Source organism: Melospiza georgiana, chromosome 4 (assembly GCF_028018845.1).
Source record: "Melospiza georgiana isolate bMelGeo1 chromosome 4, bMelGeo1.pri, whole genome shotgun sequence".
NCBI classification, from domain to species: Eukaryota; Metazoa; Chordata; class Aves; order Passeriformes; family Passerellidae; genus Melospiza; species Melospiza georgiana.
Window position 1 is genome coordinate 12,221,982 of NC_080433.1, and position 15,085 is coordinate 12,237,066.

The window sequence follows — 15,085 nt, forward strand, 5'->3', positions numbered from 1 at the left end:
ACTGCCTAACACAATCTTCCCTCTGTCCTGTTTCTATCCCATCCTTGTCTATTGCTCCTGCTCAAACCCTCCTGTGATGAAAGTGCCCTACTGACCCTCTGTAGCATCCTCAGTAAGAAGGAGAAGGAAGGCTAGTTTGGGCTAACCTGGCAAGTCCATCTGTCTGTCCAAGAGGAGCCTCATTCTTCTCAGAGAGGCAATGCCTTTGCTGGGCTCCCAGCTCTGCATGCTCTGAGAGCAGCTTCTCTCTCCCTGACTTTCCATGACAGAGAGACAAGACAACACAGGCTTGACAGACAGGAGACCTCCTCAACCCCAGGGAGAATGTCTCCAACAGCAACTTCCACTGTTAACACCAGCCAGACCCCGAGAATGTCTCATCTGCTGGAATCTCTGCCCATTTCTCCTCTGGCAACAAGTGCACCAGGACAGCCACATCTGCACTCCCAAATCCCACAAGCTGAACACAAACCATCCAGTACCAGCACAGCTGATTCCATTCATGAAATCACTCACATTATCTTGTTCATGAATGAACTATGAATGGAAGTAATTCCTGAGTCAGGAACAGGTGGAGGGGAAGAATGGCCTAAAGTGAAGGAAAGTATGACGAAAGGAGAACAAAAGCAACAAATAAACACAAAATGAAGAAAGGATGCAAGAATGATGATGTGTCTTATATTAAAACTATGTGTTAATGCATTGGGCCTGACTTTTTCAAAGTAACAGAATTATTTTTCTGCAGTACTTGACAAATAGATTTGATGAAAACTGCTCAGTACCACATAGGTCCTTGAATGGGCCAGGCTACCTCTCTCCAGCTGTATTTCCTGGACTGGTAGACACTGAAACCCTGGGGCAGGTCTCCAGTGACTCCAGGAGATTCTTGGATCTTACTGGGTCTTCTTAGATTCTTCTAGATGCTCATCACAGTGAGTACTTATTTTGTGAGATGCTTAAAACAAGTGGGATTTATGGCCTGCAACACAAAATGCCTAAAAGCTGCACATCCAAACTAAACTAGCACACTGAGAAGAACAACACCCTTGAGGGCCCCATGTCTCTCTGTTGACAAAAGGAATTCATAAATTTCTAGAAGATACTAAACTTGGTGGTGGCCAACAACAAGTGAGATAAATCCTAGTTTTAAAGACTGAAGTCTTTTCTATACAAGAAAATTACACACTGCATCTTCCTAAAGAGACAGACCTGAGTGGTTCAGTGTTATCAATTTGTGTGTGTCAATTATAGTCAGAAACTGTTGAAAATCTCCTGCTTTCTCTGCTTTTCCTCTGGCTAGCATGTAGAACTACTTGTGAATTATCCAGACACCTTTTTTGAGTTCCAAGAAAATCAGTTTTAAGGTTGAAAGATAAGAGCAGGAAGATGGAAGGGAGATTAGAATTTCAGGGCATTTAGGGGCTGGGCATGAAGGTGTGGGAAGGCAAAATAGCACACCAAAGTGCTCAATCCTCATAAAATGCTTTCCTCACCTAAACCCCTGCCCTTTTACATAAAAGGCTTTGTAACCAGCATAGCACTTCTCTGGACGTTTACATTCACTGGTGGCAGTAAAGTGGGATCATCTTCACAGTGCCAGACAGCACTCTGCACTCCTGAGCTCTGCTGTCTGACAGCAGGAACAGCCTTCTCTGTCAGCCAGCACAGCTTCCAAATCTGCAGAAGCCAAGAGAACTCTGCAGAGTACAGACCTGAATCTGGACATTACAGCTGAGTCTGGAGTTTGTAACCTGGGCAGCTCTGCCCTGCCTCAGAATGCACAAGGGAGCTTGACACTTTTGCAGATGTTTTAAAAGCTGTGCTATTATTTATTCATGCAGCTGAGTTAATTCAACCTGGATGCAATTGAAACATTGCTCACAATACACAATTGCAACATAAGTTTTCACATCGAGCAAAAGCTAAACTAACACAGCAAGGAGCATCAATAATTGAACTTGCTTTTGGGAGGTAGAGGAGGCTCCAGGGTCAGGTTTGGGATGTGAAAGAGCACAGATATCTCTGCCTGCATACAGGCTCCCTCACTGCAGGTGATCACAGCCTGTCCAAGCACTGCTGCCTGCTCATGGCCACCCTGGCTGGCCATTTGACCCCAGCAGGACTAAGTGCTTGTCCTTCTTCTGCCCATTTGGGCCACAAAAATGACTGTGGTGTTGGGCAAATCATGCAAAAGCTGCTGTGTGAGCTCTCCTGTCTGCTGCATGCTCTCCAGGGAAAACCATGTACCTTTACTGAGTGTGGGTGGATGTGGGACAGCACGACAGCCCTTGCAGAGTCTATTCTCCCAACCTGTGCCAGTTTGATGGGAATTGGATGAGGAATGAGAACCAGACAAGGTCTTAGACAGTTCTGAAATGCCAAAAGGTCCCTGATCTGCCTCTTGCTCCCATAGAAACAGCTCTTAAGTTGTGACCAGCTCTTGAGATACAGTTCACTGGAAATGCCAGCACACTACTCTACACTGCCAGCCCTCTTCCTCCTGCAGCATGGACAGGAAAAATATCCAGGATTATAATTCTGGGCCATGATTTCTCCTTTCAATGCCTTATTTCCATGCATTGGACACTGCTGGGTGTGCAGCCAATGCCCATCCAGCTCTCATGAGCAGCTGATGAAAAATTTGCTTGCAAAACCCACCAACTATGCTCAAGCATATCCCCAAGCTCAGAACTGGCACAGGAACAAAGTACCTTCAAATGGCACAGCTACAACCAGCTGAATGTGCATGTTTTTTCCTTCCTGTTTTAGAATATTCTACATGTATTTTAAGTCTACTTTTATCTTTGCCTTCATGGAAGAGAAATCAGGCATTTATTGTGAAGAGGGGATGGCAGCACAGATTGTCAGTACAAGCATATCATCTGTGGCCTGGCAAGATCAGATGCAGGTTTGGACCCTAAACTCAGACCCAGTTGTTTGATACCTGCTCAAGTACACACTATCCCTGCCCCAGATGTATCCATGCACACACAGCCTCAACATCTCAGTCCCCATCTTTGAGCCTTGTTTTCTACAGATGTTAACAGGATGGGCAAGGTCACTCCCTCACTGAATATTTGGAGTGTTACCATGAGAGGGGCAGTGGAAACTCTGAGTAATGAGCATGATGGAGTAGGGCCACCTGCTCCAATGGCCCCCACGCCTCATGCAGCAACAGGAACAGGACAGGCAACCCCAGTGTAGCAGCTCCTGGGCACTGAGGCTGGGAGGCTGATACCAGGATTTGCAATAGGCACTGCTCCCAGGAGTTGCTGACACTGAGTTTGTGGTCCCATGTGAGGCAGAGGAACATGATGCCAAATTTACAATTACAGGGAAGTGTCAGCCTGTTGTTGTTGCAATATTCCCCTGCGTGTGCAGAGGCTAGGTTTGGACCTGAGCAGATTATCTGTGAGGGGAAGCAGCCCACACAATGCTTACTGGAGAAAAAGAGGCAATTACTTTTAATTGTAGTTCTCAGTGTGAAGAGACTGGACAGCACATGTGTATTTTTGCTGGACAAATCAATACTCCTACAGTATATTAAAAAAAGAGATGGCCCAAAGGTCAGGTGGGTACCTGCAGCAATAAGAAGTAGCAATTGCAGCTGGAATTAATTTTAAAATTTAAGCCTAGATTTGGCTCTTGAACTTTGGCATCCTCCAGTTTTTCTCCAAAGTAGAAGTGGTATGTGGATGGGATTTGGAGTTTCTTTATGGTTTGATTCAAGAGAAACCACTGCAAAATTCAAGGGAAATAGAGAACATTTTGGAGAATGGAGAATGTAATAAAGGACCCAGTGCAAAGGACTTCCTGCCTAATGGAAAGGCAGCTCTCACTAAGAGTTGTGCTTCTGCATAATAAAGAAAGACACAGTTGAGTGCTGGTTATGCCTTGAAATGGGTCTCTGAATGAACTAGACTTGAAAGAGGAGAGATGTGCAGGCTGAGAGATGCATGACTTGTGACCAGGAGAGGGTCACAGTGAGAGAACTGAAGGAAACAGTCCAGCAAAGGCAGCCACTGAACAGAAGCAGGAAGGAAAACTCAAAGTTTGTTCTGAAAAGGGGCAGCTCAGCTGGTTGGAGATTTTGGAGTGGGGATGTTCCTCAGTGCTCCATGGCTGCTGTGGCAATGATGAGCCCTTAGTAGCATGTTTTCATAGGCAGGCCTCCTCATCACCACAAACAGGACCTTATAATTATCCTCATAATGCAGTTGGACAAACTCAAAGGGCCACCAATTTCCAACCTGGACAGAAAGAGAACTGAGTATGTAGCCAGCATTCACTTCTCCCTGCTGGTCTCACAGCAAGAAGCAGATAGTTTTCCTCCTCTGCCTCTCAGTACTTTCCAGAAGGCATCAGAGGTACTTTATATGGATGGGATGAGACCTCAGCCAGAGTTTCCCAGCCCCCAAACCTGCCAGCAGCACTTGTTCTACCACCTGACAGTGCTGAGCTCCTGCTAGGTGACCGCAGGCCTGCTGAGGAAGGACTGAAATGAAAGAAGTGATGACTGATATGAAGGGGGACACACATAGCTGGGAAATGTGCAGAGGGACGCCAGATAGGGACTGGCAATGGTGGAGTTCCTGCAGAGTGGGGACAAAGGGGCATGGAGTGCTTGCTGATGCAGCCAGGGGCAGAGCAGGCAACTCCTTTAGAGTGGAGGGAGGAGGGGAAGAGATTTCCACACTTACTCCAGAACATCCCTGTTGAACTGCTTCTTGCTGTTGCCCAGGAACTCCCCGATCATCTGGCGGCTGAGGCCCTTGCGCTGCAGCAGGAAGTGTGCCACCCCAATGGGGGTGTCTGGGATGAAGCCTCGCGAGATCAGGAACTGGATCCCTTTGTCTGGGTTTCTGCAAGGGAAGGACAGAGACATGGTGAGTTTGCAAGAGCTCTTGGAGGCATTGTTGCCTCTGGCTCACCCCATGGCTGCATCAGTGCAGCCCTTGGTATGTGCCTGGGCTCCATGGTGTGTCAGGAATGGGACTGGTTGGGGTGAAGAAAAGTGACTTGCTGTGATCCTCCCTAGCTGCTGCTGAGGACAAAATTACGTCATAGGACCTGCTGTGTCACTTGCAGCTCCTGCTGTCACTTGGTAATCACAAGTGGCATCCCACTGCCACAACAGATCCTACTGCATTGTACCACACCTCATAAGTGACTCCTGCCATCCATCTGCTCCAGTCAGAGACTCTTCCCTCTGTGAAGAGACTTAGGAGACATTGCTGCCATGGTCTATGGGCAAACGAGGCTCAAGGCCCCAGGGGGGATAACCAAAAGTGGGCACTTTTTCTGTTAAACAAATAATTTTGTTCTTCATAGATTTTCAACACTCATTGTAGAGTGATACTTTTTTACCTTCCTCACCTGAGCTTGATGTTGGCTGCCTGAACAGAAATCCCATACTCAGATTTGTTTATCCCTCCTTCACTCCCTCCACCCTTAGCTGTGATTTTCTTCCCTTCTCTATTGATTCACGCCCTCAGGCAGAAATCTCTGTGTGTGAGAGAAGGCACCCAGAGAATGCTTTGTCAGAGGAAGGGAGGGAGCAGTGAGCAGCTCCCAGCCAGAGGGCTTTTCTCCCTCTGTGGCTGTGAGCATCTCTCTGAGAGCAGGTCTGGTGCTGAGTGGGCCTGATTGCCTGGCTGTGGGAGTGATTTTCTGCTTCTCAATGTGCCAGTGTCTGTGCCTGCACACACGGCTCTTACAGAAGCAGAGTGGTTTGGGTTGGGAGTGACCTTTAAAGGCCATCTACTCCAACCCTCCTGCAGGGAGTGGGGACATTTTCAACTAGATAAGGTTGCTCAGAGAACCCTCCTACCTGATATTGTTTATCTCCAAGGATGAGGCATCCACCACCTCTCTGGGCAACCTGTGCCAGTGTTTCACCACCTTCCTTGTAAAAATCTTCTTCCTTACATCTAATCTAAACCAGCCCTCCTTCAGTTTAACAGCATTACCCCTGGTTCTATTGCCAGAGGCCCTGGTAAAACATCTGTCCCCATCTTTCTGTCCTGGTTTATAAGCCCCTGTGTGTGTAGGAGTGCTGTGAGCTTCTGAGGTGCCTTGTCTTGCAGACAAGAACAAACAGTACGTGTGTATTGTGCAGGAAGTTTTCCTCCCATAATTCAGTCTGTCATGGTGCTCTGTGCTGAGGTGGATCACTGCAATGGCAGGAGGATTGCCACATTTCTTTGGTTCTTTGAGACAGGTAAGAGAGTGACTTCTTTAAATGATGTCATGCTTCCATCATTAACCCAAATTCAGGGTTCCTTGTCAAGGCTCAAGGAATGAGTTTGCTCAGGCAGTTTCCTGGGGTGAGGGAAGAATAGGATGAGATGTCAGAGCACGTGAATGCATGATATGCACAGGCACAGACTGTGACATTGTCAGGTGGTGAAGTATGTGGGTGAGCAACATATGTCTAGCTATAAGGGGAGCTGCATCCAGCAGAATGGCCTGCTCCTCACAGGGGCCTCACGGACATGGAAAAACTAGATGGGCTTGAAATAGTTCTGCTTACTCTGTAAGGTCAAAAGAAAATATCCTGGGCAGTGTGGCACTGATTGTTGCAAGAACAATCAGCCCATTAAATTTATAAATAGGAAAGGGGCAAGATCTGATAGTGAAAACCCCAGGCCTTCTTCAGGGAAAAGCAACAATACACCTTCTTTATTATCATACAGACCTACTGGTTCACTACTGAAGAGTACAGGCAGAGCCCCCTGCTAAGTGCAAAGGTGGTATGGTTGGGACACAAGTTAAACTAAGCACCAGAGATACATAAAATGCACATCCACCTGCACATTGTGGTATTTGGCAAGGGACAGTATGGTGTTAACAACACAAGGATGAACTCAGTTACACCTGTGTCACTGGACTGACTTTGGATCCACTCCAGAGGAGCTGAGAGTTTAATATGGCCAGAAAAAATGCACACATTAGAATGGATGCGCAGGTTTCAGTAGAGATGGTACACACAATGCCATCAAAGGATGCAGGATAAAACAATCCAGCTGTGACAGCCCTCCTGCACTGCCTGGACTATAACTCAAAAATCCTTTCACTAGCAGCAGCCTTTCATCAGTTTTTCCCAGGATTCAATTTGTTCTGCACAAAATCCAGATAGCAATACAGCATCTCTGCCACTGAACACCTGCAGATGTATCCCACGTAGTGCAGCACAAAGCTTTTACCCAGAGGTGCAGCAGACAACTCTACTCCTCTCTCTCCTGAGCCTGGTCCCTGCTATTCATTTTTGGTGCTGCAGGGGTGTTAGGCAGAGCCAGCAAATGCTGCGGGATTCCTCAGTCCTGCTGTCTTTCCCTCTGCCCACGCAGCCAGCTGCCCACACACACTGAGCTATCACAGCAGTGCTGCATAATGAAGCACTCACCATTCCAGGGTTTTCACCCCCTCACGGTGCAGCAGGGATGGGGAAAGTGCCACTGCATAGATGTGTTTCCAGAGGCCTGCTCCAAGCCAGAGCACTGCCTTCCAAAAATGCAGGGCAAGGCCAGAGAGACTGGAAACTAGAAACTGCAGGCTTTCAGCTTCTGCTCCAGGGAAAGCCAGGAAAAAGGATGTGTTCACACACAGCCTCAGCTCCATGGCCTAGGAACCAGTGCCCACATCCCAAACCCCACAAGAGCAAAGTGGCTTCTTCCTGGAAATAGACAGGGAAAACCACAACCAAATAACTGCAGAAAGCTTAATGGCCCTCCCAGCCCCTTGCATAAGAAGCCACAAGGGGAGCCACATGTCCCCTGGATACTGCTCAGAGATTAAAGAAAGACATCATTCCCCAGAGCTAACAAGTTATTTTCCTCACTCCTGTCCTCCAACCTGTACTCAGAACTGGAAATATGTCTCTCTCAGTTCTGTAAGAGTCCCCAGTCTGTCTGACCTAACATCACTTCACTTCTGGGTGTGCTCTGAGATCAACCCTAAAAACCTCTCTTCCCGGTCCCTGCCTCCTGGAGCCTCCATGGTACACATATATAAATCCTGTGCATTTCCCCTTTGTCTGTGAGAAAATTCTGCCTAGGGCTGCATAATGATCCGTCCTTGCTTTGACTAAAATGCCCACGCTAATGTGTGGAGAAACGTTCTCCTAGTATGGGTACATTACATCTTCATTATTAGGGGACTCAAATGGAAACAAAGACAGAGATATAAGAGTGTGATGATAAAGCAAAACCCAGTACTTCTCGTGGCTTGCTTAGATGAGAAAAATCTCATCAAAAGGCAATGAGCAAATCTAAATCTTAAGGGAGCTCAGCTCCTTTCTGCCTATCCACGTGTGACCCTGTGAGTTAACCTCTTCTGATGGTGACCTCTGCTCTGCTTTTGCTTTCACACCTACAGCCTTCTCATAGAATATCAAACTCAGATATGTGAGAGACAGGTGACTAAACCTGGTCTGTCAGGTGAAAATGTACCCAAGTATCTGAAGGAAAATGACAGCCAGAGATACAATTTTACCATTATGACTCATATTGGGCTAGCTAAGCTCAGCTCTACCTCTGTCTCTCTCTCTCTTTACTTGGAATTGCCCCATGTTAAGTAACCAGAGCTGGGTTTACAGTCCTAGCTATGTTTGTTCCTTTGCAACAGAGTGGAGCAGAGTGATCCCAGGCTCAGCTGGTGGATGCCAAATGGACAGCATTGGACAGCACTGGAACTGAAGGTTAAGTGAATTGTGAGAGCATGGGCACTGCTCATGGGCTTGTTCCTCTGTTAGGCAGAAGAGAAGGACAGCACTTGGGAGAATTTAGGGAAAGAGCTGATGGGAAGCCAGCCTATGTTGTGCACTGCATACCCAGATGGTCATGCCCTTGAATATGGATGAACTTCCCTGGAGATGGATCTAGACCGAGAGCCTGCCATCATCTGTTCCTGTGAGGCATGGGAATAGGGGCTGGGAAATGGAGGAAGAGTCACTTACATATTAAAGAGGTTCAGCCCAATGCGGTAGAGGCGTTTCCTCATGGTGTCTGTGGACAGTGTGGGCGACTTGCAGCTGGCTGGGTTCTCGCAGTGGTACCTCGGCAGACTGAGGATCATGGCCTGCAGGGCTTCTTTTGAGGACACCTCAGAGGCTGACTTAGCTGAGGTGGAGGTGCTGCTGCTGCTCAGCTGCTCTGAGTTGTCTGCATTCTCAGACTCCAAGCCTTTGCTTTGTCCTGCCTCATTGCTTGCATCAAACTGGAGCTTCTGCACTGCCATCTGATCCGGCTCAGTGCTGCTGTCCCCTGTGCCATTGGTACTGACCTCCACCTCAGTGGAAGTGAGGCTGTTCTCAGGTAAGCTCTCTGGGGCAGACAGTAGTTCACTGGCTTCTCCCTCCCCTTCTCCTGGGCTTTCTTCAGCCTTGGTAGCTGGAGAGAGCCCAGCCTGGTCGTTGCTGCTGAGACAGTTTGCCATGGACACCGAGGTAGATGATGAGACAGAGATGTTCTTGTTGTCGATCTGCACTGTGACATCTCGAAAAGCCATCATGAGAGTGCTGCTGCTCTTGGGTAGAGTATCTGGCAGGAGACCTTCCTCCTTCTCCTGATCCTGGAGCTCAGCCTCTAAGTCTTGGTTTGGCTGCATGGAGCTAGCACTGAAGGTCTCCCTGATCTGGTAGGAGCCCCCATCTTGCAGGGAGCACATGGTCTTGAGGCTCCAGGTGCTGAGGGCGTCATCGATGGATTTTGCCAGGGACTGAACTTGTTCAGTGAAGGAGTCCTCCAGCTCAGTTAGTGCCCCACTGATGGTGGCTGGCAGGGACGGGGACCTCACCAGCGGGATGCCCACGAAGTTGTACCCCTCCACCAGGGCCTTCTCCGCGGAGAAGCTCTCCGAGTTCTGCACGCGGACCTTCCTCAGGGAGATGCGGCGCGGCATGCGGCTCTCCAGCAGGGAGTTGCGGATCTTCTCAAAGTTCTTGCTGAGCTGGTACTGCCGGAACGCGGTCTGGATGGTACAGGCTGCCCGGCGGGACACCAGGTGGCCGCCGTATTTGTGTTCTAGCATTTCGATCTGAAAAACAGACAGCAGATACGTTAGTTCTTGCTGATTGCCTCCTGATGGCTTCTTATTGCCCAACTTTCTACACTGATTAGTCTTCAGTGACTGTCAAAGGAACTTCTGACACCGAATTAACTTTTCCCTGCAATGCCATGCCCCTGATTTCAACAGAAGGCTCCCATTTGGGCATGACTGGCTAAATCATCAGCACCATGAGCTTCCTCACAGCTGTAATGGGATCCTGCTTCTTCCCAGAGTGCCAGCCATAAAAGCTGGAGCCTGCAGGTTCTCTTCCCTTGCAGACTCACTTCTGAAGGCCTTGAGGGCAAGTTCATCACTGCAAATACAATATGTCTTCCTGCCCAGCAGTGCTCTGGTAATGTTGAGCATTATCTCTTGTCTCAAAGTGTTACTAATGCTTCTCCCCTCCTTAGCAACCTTAGGAAATACTCTCAGCAAAAGGAGAAATTATTCAGAAAAAGGGAAGAAAATTTAATTTTTAAATGCAGAGAATGCTGGCTTGATCTAGCAGTTAGTAAGAAACATAAAATTCCATATAAGTTAGTGAAGGCTGGGTTTGTTCTGAGTTGTGTCTTTTAAAAAGTATTCTGAATCCCAAAGTGTATTCCTTTTTGATATCTGAATTTTTCAGATGTCAGCCAGCAAAAGAAAGACTCTCAGTTTTGAAAGGAAAAAAGTCTGAATTTTAAATGTGGAGACAAGATAATAAAAAAAGCAGAAGGAGGATTTACCTGAGCTGGTAATGACAAACACATGTAAATACATCTACACACACCATCTCAACTGGCTTCAGCAAAGCAGGTATGTATGGCTGTTCCTGTAGTCTAGAATTTAAACTTCCTGGAAATCCCCCCACTCTTCCTCTGCAGCTGGGTTTTCACTAACAAGTTCCAGGAGAATGACAGATGATTTGGTTCCAATGAGTGACTGACAGAGGACAAAGGGGACAGTGTGAAGATGAAGGTGGAAGATGGGGTTTAAAAAAAAAGGAGAATGAACTCAAACTACCTTCACTGAAGTTTAGGCTGAACTACAAGCTATCATTGGCACTTCACAGGGCAGAGTTCAGGGGCAGACTGTAGCGTTAATATGTGTCTGCACACATGTAGAAAAACCAAAAAAAGGCGAAAGGCAGGACTGAGAGTGCTGGTGAAGTCAGTCCTGAATTAGCAGAGGATTCACTGCATCAGTGATGTGGTGAATATGAGCTCGTTAGCAAAACCAAAGGACGAGTTTTTCTGACTGCATCCTCATCCCCAGACACAGCACTTGTCCCTCACCATGCCTTTTTGGCCCAGTACTCACAGTTTGAAAAGCTGAGCTCCACAAGATCTGAGTTTAAGTGCAAATTGCTTTCACAGTCCAAGTGAGTGTGAGGCATGAGCCTCAGCTCACAGAGTCATGTCGTGTCACCTGCTTCCTTCTTCTTTTTCATGGCATGACGTAAGTTACAGATAAAACCACCAGTGAGTGATGTAGGTACGCGTAAAGAACTGGTCTGACAGCTATGAGAAGTGTAAATGACCTCTGGAATCTTTCCAATACTGACTCCTCTGGAAGTAGAGGAAGATAATGTGACCTTGGGAGATGACAGGCTGAGAGGAATAAGCTAAGCCCAGCCATTTTGTGCCTGCACTGGTGTCCTGGCTGTGGAGCAAGTACTGGGAGGCTGACATTTATGGAAGAGAGTGGGATGGGGAGCACATCCTTTCATATTTCCCTCTCTGGACATGAAGCAGGGGCCTTTGCCTTGTGCTCAAACATCAGGTGATCAGGTGATTCTGTTTCCTGCCTGCCTTGCCCTTGAGCTCATGGTCTCTCCAAGGTGAACATCAAAGCCCAGCACTAAAAAATACCAGTAATTTTCTTAGTGATGGGGTTGGCCACTGCAGCTGCAGAGGTAGCTGGCTCAGAGCTCTGTTTACCCCTGATTTAAAGAACATTTGCCTAATGCTTTCACTGCTGCTCTTCCAGAAATGGTCTGCATAAATGTTGCTAAAAATCACCCCCCCCAATAATCATGAGTACAGTGTAATTTACTATAAGACCTGGCAGCAGGCCTTTTGGATAAACAAGGACATCTTAAATCCCACCATAAAACCAACACTCCTGACATGTCTTTAAAGCTGGCCTGCCTGGAAAGAGACTGAACTATCCCTTGGATAGTTCCTTCAGGATGAAGGCTCATGCAAATAAATGTAAATTACACCAGTAACCTGCAAAACCCCAACCCAGACAGTTATTACTGACAACTGACCATTGAAATAATGATCTGGTTAATGAAATAATAATGATCTGGTTAATGAAAATGTAGAGCTAATTGTGTTAGGAGAAAAAGAGGAACAAATGAGAGGGACAGAATAACAGTAAAATGCAAAATAAAGCAGAAGCAAGAGCCTTACAATTATCTGAGGTTTCCAAGGAGGTGACAGCCATTCTGAAAACAAGAAATTCATATGCTCTGATCTTATTAGAGGCCAAGACAAGATGTCATTGCTGATCTGAAGTAAAAGGCCAGTTTATCTCATGCAAGGACAGTGCCAAAATTGGCAGACTTTAATAGCTAGTGAGGAGAGATCCTTCTAAAAGTCCAAAGGAACAGAGCGAGCTGTCAGTACCTCGATAAAAAACATCACCAGCTTTTTGCAGTCCATAATGTCAGCCCTCCCAAAGGACCAAGGCATTAAGGAGCAGAACAAGATATGAAGTGAGAGGACTCCTAGATCTGAAGTGAGAGGACTCCTCACCAACTAGTCTGTTTTCTAGTTCATACCAGGGGTGCAAGGCTGGGTTCTGCCCGTGATCCACTGCCTACTGGCACTGTCCAAAGCAAGGGGAATCCTACAGTATCTTTCAGCAGGCATAACAGGGACAGGGAGTGTTCCAAGGGATGCTTGAGAAGGCTGGCAGAGCTATATGCAGCATCCCCATAGAGAGAAGTGCCCTCCCCACCCTTGTTTGCTAGCAGTGGGTCTCTGTCTCATTTCTTTGCTGTAACCCAGATATTTGCTGCTTATGGATATCTGAGACATGCTCATTTGCTGTCAGATCGAGCCAACTGACAGTCCAAAGGAATTAAGGGTCTCACACAGCTGTAGCCTGTGTTCTTCCCCTGCAGAGGAGGGAAGGGCGTCTGTTAGCACCACAGCAGTCACGGGTAATGGAGATGTAAGTCTGGATGGCTGGAGGAACCTTCTGTTCTCATCTGAGAGCTGAGAAAGGCCAGACATGATTGGCCTTCTCTTGCTCCTAATAAACCCCATGAATTACAAGTAATTGCCTGCTTAAAGCTACTCCTCTCTGGGGAATGATCCGACAGCCGGCGCCAAAGGAGGGGAAGAGCAGGAGGGGGATCAGGGGGGGATTTCAAAGAATAATTAGCTTAATACATTTCTGGGCCTCAGTATGAACACTCATTCTGAGCAATTGTGGCTGAATTAGAAATGGCTGTGAAATATCCACTGCCATGAGGGATTGTGTATGAAGGGAGATTTAACAAGGTTAAGGCAAGCCAAAAGGCAAGCCAAACTGCAGGCCTGGAGATGGCCAAACATTTGAGGCGCGGACCCCACAGCTTTGGTGCCCATAGGCATAAATTTATAAATCTGCCAGGAGAGACCACTTATTCTCAGTTAGCACTGGTTTTCTACCCAGGTTGCCACCATCTTATAGCCAGAAAAGAATCAGGCTCCAGGACAGAATCTGAGTCACTCAAGGTAATGCATGCATTGTAAAAAAAAATTAGGAAAAAAATACTTAAAAAGCATACATGTCACTCATTCCTAATGCTTCTCCTTCCCTCCAGCCTCTCACAATGGAGGACATTGCTATAAGGAGTATTTGTTAATGGAGTGCTTTCCTTCATCGATGGGACACGTGCTGCCCTTCAGCACAGCCCAAGTGTATGTATGACTGAAAGCATTTTCCCTACATTACAATAGAGTCTAAGCACAGAGGAACTTTAGTACTTGAGTGTCTGTTCCAGCCTCCCAGCACAGAGTACTTCTGCTCTGTGCACTATCAGAATTCTCTGCTTCATGGGGTAGTGTAGGGGAATAGAATATAAGTAAATAAAGGTAATATAGAATGTAATCTTATCCCCTAAAGAGTTGCAGCTGAGCCAATTACTAAAGATTAGGAGCAGGCCTGACTTAAACGGGCCACAGCTGTAGCCAATAAGAAGAATGTTATAAAAGAGTGGATTGGCTGGCTGAGGGCAACTGGAGTCAGTTGGCTGCTGAGGAAGGAAGGGAGGGGACAAGGAAGAGTCGGTGCCTAGAGGAGCCGCCTACAAGAAACATCAAGGAGGTATGAAACTGGCAATATGGAACCTTTGCAATGTAGTGACAATAGAACTGTTGTACTATAATGACAACAGGGTAGGGAGCAAGGAGAGCCATGATGCCACTCACCAACTCTCTAGGATGATGCTGAGGGGCTATGACTGGTCCAAGTCTTGCAGAGGAGGCTGCACTTTACCCTTCTTCCTTACTAGCCTTCAGTCCTCTCTCTAAAGGTGAATGTGATTTCAATTGTGCGATGAAACGAAAAATGTCCCCTTGCACCTTTTTCTCTTACTGTGAGTTCTATTCCTGTATTACAAGTTCTGCTATGTGTAGTGTTCTACTGGGACAGCACTGTGCAGGTCCTATCACTGTTATTCCCATTTAGGAAAACGACCTGATGAGTAAATTGAGAGGAATACCTATAAAAACACATACTACAGTGGAAGAATTAGTACTCTTCACTGCCTGAAAATCCCCCCTTCCAGAGCTGCAGGCAATTCACTGAAGACACCCATGGGTCTGGAGAGGCACACAAATTGTAAGGCCCCTTTGGTGTGAGAAAAGTGGTTTCACCAAGGAGATAGGCTCAGTCCCTGCATGGTCAGTTCTGTGAGGCACCAGACATTAATGAACAATCAGCGGAACATGTCTCTCTTGTTCACATTAATCCAGGGCAGATTTGGCCTCTGCTGCAAGAACAATGATATGGCAACATGACCTTAAAGTTAAAATAACAGAGGACAGACACTCCCCAG

At 47.0% G+C, this 15,085-nt stretch overlaps 1 protein-coding gene across 5 annotated transcripts in view; it reads right to left on the minus strand.

Annotated features, from left to right (window-relative positions):
* Positions 1-15,085, minus strand: part of IQSEC3 (IQ motif and Sec7 domain ArfGEF 3) — a 98,957-nt gene that overhangs the window by 22,587 nt on the left and 61,285 nt on the right. For all 5 annotated transcript variants that reach the window (XM_058023416.1, XM_058023417.1, XM_058023420.1 and 2 more), the window contains 2 exons: positions 8,957-10,035; positions 4,701-4,862 (listed from right to left, as the gene is read on the minus strand). In XM_058023416.1, coding sequence (XP_057879399.1) covers positions 4,701-4,862; positions 8,957-10,035 — 1,241 coding nt within the window. The remainder of the gene's footprint in view (positions 1-4,700; positions 4,863-8,956; positions 10,036-15,085) is intronic.